The sequence below is a fragment of the Trypanosoma equiperdum genome (assembly GCF_001457755.1).
Source record: "Trypanosoma equiperdum strain OVI genome assembly, contig: ctg_963, whole genome shotgun sequence".
Taxonomy (NCBI): domain Eukaryota; phylum Euglenozoa; class Kinetoplastea; order Trypanosomatida; family Trypanosomatidae; genus Trypanosoma; species Trypanosoma equiperdum.
Genome location: NW_027124935.1, coordinates 21,611 through 25,873, shown reverse-complemented (window position 1 = coordinate 25,873; position 4,263 = coordinate 21,611). Strand labels below are relative to the sequence as shown.

The 4,263-nt window shown below is 41.5% G+C and overlaps 1 protein-coding gene across 1 annotated transcript; it reads left to right on the top strand.

Moving 5' to 3' along the window:
* Positions 1-389: 389 nt before the first annotated feature.
* On the top strand, positions 390-2,159 carry TEOVI_000735000 (cytidine triphosphate synthase, putative; the record flags this gene model as incomplete). The annotated part of the gene is made up of 1 exon (XM_067227392.1): positions 390-2,159. The coding sequence occupies one exon, from the start codon at positions 390-392 to the stop codon at positions 2,157-2,159; it is 1,770 nt and encodes a 589-aa protein (XP_067083493.1).
* Between the last annotated feature and the right edge of the window lie 2,104 nt (positions 2,160-4,263).

The following is a 4,263-nucleotide window of genomic DNA, read 5'->3' as shown; positions in this document are numbered from 1 at the left end:
ACGCTGTCTTTCGTATTTGCTGCCCTTTTCTCTGGCTTTGAACTGTCAGGATTTTTTTAAAAAAAGAATGCTTCCCCCCCTTTTTTTTTTGCTACAGAGCCAAAAAAGAAAAAAAAACCACAAAAAACCGCTAAAGGGGGCCAGCATCACAGCTTCGTTGTGCTGAAGGTTGTTGCGTGTTCTTTCTTTTGTCTGTATGTTTTCTTTTTCCATTCTTGCTCATAGTTCTTGCATCCCCTCTTTTTTTTTTTTTGGTTGTTGTTGTTGTTGCGTTGGCATCCGTTTGTTATCCTCAAAATACTGACGCAAACACGCTGACGGCCAATAACAGACACGCCGAAACATCACTCGGTTGAGTTAAAACGGTAGACGAGGAGGGTGGGGGACGTATGGAAGGCAGTGCAACTGCGAAAGCGTATATGCTTCCGTCACCAGAACTACGCCCGGTGAGTGGGACGGGTGCTTGCAAGTACATTGTGGTTACTGGTGGGGTATGCAGTTCCCTTGGAAAGGGAGTAACAACATCAGCTACAGGAGCACTTCTGCGCGCTGAAGGATATCAGGTGTGCAGTATAAAAATTGATCCCTACATTAATATGGATGCGGGGCTTATGAGCCCCTACGAACATGGTGAAGTATATGTTCTTGATGACGGAGGGGAAGTAGATCTCGATCTTGGAAACTATGAGCGTTGGATGTCTGTTCAGTTGCGGCGTGAGCACAACATCACGACCGGTAAGGTCTACCAGAAACTCATAAACAAGGAACGTCAAGGGGGTTTCTTGGGTAAAACCGTGCAGTTGGTTCCGCATTTCACAAATGATGTCGTTGAGTCCATTTTTAGAGTATCTCAGAGCCCAGTTGATGAAAGTGGTGCCCAACCTGAAATATGCATGATTGAGCTTGGTGGTACAGTGGGTGATATGGAGTCTCAACCCTTTGTTGAGGCGTTGCGTCGGCTTCGCTGCTTAGTGGGGCCGGATGAATTTTGTTTAATGCACACGACATACCTACCGGTGTTTGGCGGATCACAGAAGACAAAACCAACTCAACACAGCACGCGCACTCTTCTCTCTATGGGGCTACAACCCGATATTTTGATATGCCGAAGTGAAAACCGACTGACTCCTGATGCGAAGGAGAAGCTGAGCAATTTGTGTGGAGTGCGATCTGGTGATATCGTGTCTGCCCCGAATGTGAGTTGCCTCTATGAGGTTCCCGTTGTTTTTACTAAGGATGGCTTGGTTGATCGGCTGGTTGAAAAGCTCAGACTTGTGAAGAGGACACCAGCCACCGATGTGCCTCGTATTGACACATACAAAACTTACGTTAAGATCCTTCGCAACATGAGTAACCCAACTGTGCGTATTGCCTTCGTTGGAAAGTACTTGCAGGACGCCGGGGATACGTACTTTTCAGTTCTTCAATGCTTTGAACACTGCCAAATTGCCCTGCAAGTGCGTCTTGACATTCTTTACGTAGACTCCGAGGAACTTGAGGGTCCTAATGCGGATGAGGCTCGAAAAGCACTTCTCGGTTGTGACGGCATATTTGTTCCGGGTGGTTTTGGTAATCGGGGAGTGGACGGCAAGTGTGCTGCTGCTCAAGTAGCTCGCATGAACAATATTCCTTATTTTGGTGTGTGTCTTGGCATGCAAGTAGCAGTTATTGAACTCAGCCGCAATGTAGTGGGTTGGTCAGATGCCAATAGTGAAGAGTTCAACAAAGAAAGCACCCATCAGGTGGTTCGCATCATGGATTGTGATCGTAACAAAATGGGTGCCAACATGCACCTCGGCGCTTGTGATGTTCACATCGTTGAGAAGTCATCCATCATGGCTAAGATTTACTCGAAATCAAACATTGTTGTTGAGCGACACCGCCACCGTTATGAAGTAAACACCGCTTACTTTGAAGATTTGCGTAAGGCTGGGCTTTGCATCAGTGCCGTGACGGACCCCACATTTTCCTCTCGCTGTCGTGTTGAGGCTGTGGAGAATCCGTCGTTACGCTTTTTTCTCGCAGTGCAATTTCACCCTGAGTTTATTTCAACCCCAATGGATCCCGCGCCAACATATTTGTCGTTTATGGCAGCAGCAGCCAAGAAGGATTACGTCTGGCCGCAAAAGTGTTCTCAACGCCGGTTGAAACAGGCGTAAAGGGAGTTGTGGCTTCAATAAGGAACAGAAAATTAAATATATTCGTGGATAAAAAAGAGAGAAATGAGGGAGGGGGGAGGAGGAGGAGGGAAAAAAAAAAGGAGTTTTGTTGTTGTTAAGATGCGCTGTGTTTGGATACGGAGATGAAAACGAGTCTAGTGTATATATGTGTGTGTATGTGTGTGTGTAACAAGTGATACGCTTCGTATTCACGCTAGAAATGAGGTTAGTGGAGGAGAACAAATTAATCGGGACGGCCATGACTTCCTCTTGAACGTTAACATAAACCGATTAATTCAATTCGTCAGGCCAATGAAAAAAGAAAAGAAAAAAGAAAAAAACATTTTAGGTGTCACAGCAGGGCCATTGGTCTGGTGGAGGTGGTGGAGGAACTACGTTACGGAATGTGCTGCTCATTGTAAAGGAACAATATGAACGCTATTACACATACCACTTTTTTTTCCTCTTTTTTTTTTACTCGTAGCCGATTTTTTGTTTTTGTTTTTCTTTCCGTGGAGGCGGGTTGCTTTCCGCAAGAAAACTTCAAGTAAAGAAGTGAGGGGTGAAAAAAAAAAACAACAAAACAACAAAAAAGTTTCATGTGTTCTCCTTTTTTTTTTCTGCTTTTGCTTTTATTTTCTCCTCTTGTTGGGACCTGCGTGCCGTTCTGAAATTTGTATAACTCATGACAATGAAACTTCTACAATAAAAACTCACAATATGAATGGAAGAAGAAGAGGCGATTTGACACCGCTGCGGGATGCGAAACTCTCCGGGAAACAAAAAAAAAGGGCTGGAAGATATATAAATATATATATATATATATTTGAGAATAGTAAAGAAGAGGAAAAAGAGAATTTTTTTTTTTAAAAGAAAGTTTTTGTGTGAAGTGTGGAGAAGGGCTTTTTTTTTTTTGAAAAAAAAAAAGGTGCCGCTTTCGACACCAATGTGGAGATTTGGCGCGCGCCTCTTCCTCCTCCTCTTTTGTCGTTTTCGTTTTCTTCTTTGGTGGTAACTACATCTGTATATAATATATATATATATATATATATATATCCATGAAGGGGAAGTAAAAGAGAAAAAAAAAGAGTCTAATAACGATAATAGCAATAATAATTATTATTATTTTAATAACAGTATTCGTCTCACTTCAAACTGAAACCGATATCACCAACTGCTAACCGCTATGGTTCCCAAGCTGCTTTACACAATTAGTAAAAGACTGTGAGATTAACATTCCTTTTGTGCATGTGTTTGTGTTTGTGTGTGTATATATATATATATTTCTTCGCTTCAACACGTGATTATGAGTACCAAAATAAAGAGGAGGAGGAGAAAGAGAAAGAGAAAGAGGGGAAAATAAAAATATATATATACCGACATGCGGACTTTTAAATGAAAACTTGAGCAAATTTACACATAAGCACACACAAGAACAAAATGACGAATTGAATCATCCAGCACAGTTGTGTTTAATAAGGTTATTGAATTGGTGTAGTGCATGAATGGCAGGCTACGTAATTATTGTTACTATTATTATTATTATGATGATGATGAGGGGGGTTACGCAAGTAACTAATGGCCCAGATGCGGATGTGCTGAAGGGAAAGAGCGCTTGAGTAAGAAATAAATATTATTGAAAGAAAGAAAGAAAAAGAAAAGAAGCAAAAATAAGGGGGAATGAATGTGGAGGGACGTCACGTTACGGTCGGCTGCTTTTTGTCTGTTTTTCTCTTCTGTTTTTCTCTTCTTTTTTTTTCCTTTTTTAATTATTTTTCCCTCCTTTCCCCCTTTTCCCCGCCATTCCTCATCTCTTTTCCCACAACATACTCGCGCGTATGTTCCTCCTTTTTTTCTCTTTTTTTTCCTTTTTTTAATTATTTTAGGGGTGAGGGAAAGAGGAGGATGGGGAATCGTATTGATTGTTGATAACGCAACAAAAAAAAAGATAAAAAATAAAAATAAAGTCCATTAACGAACTATAGAATTTTTTTTTATTTTCAAAAAAAGAAGATATTCGATACATGCCGTAACACTTGTCGAAGAAAGCGAAGCATCTGAGGGACACCATTGGCGAAATTTTTCAAATCGCACCTGTGCGGGG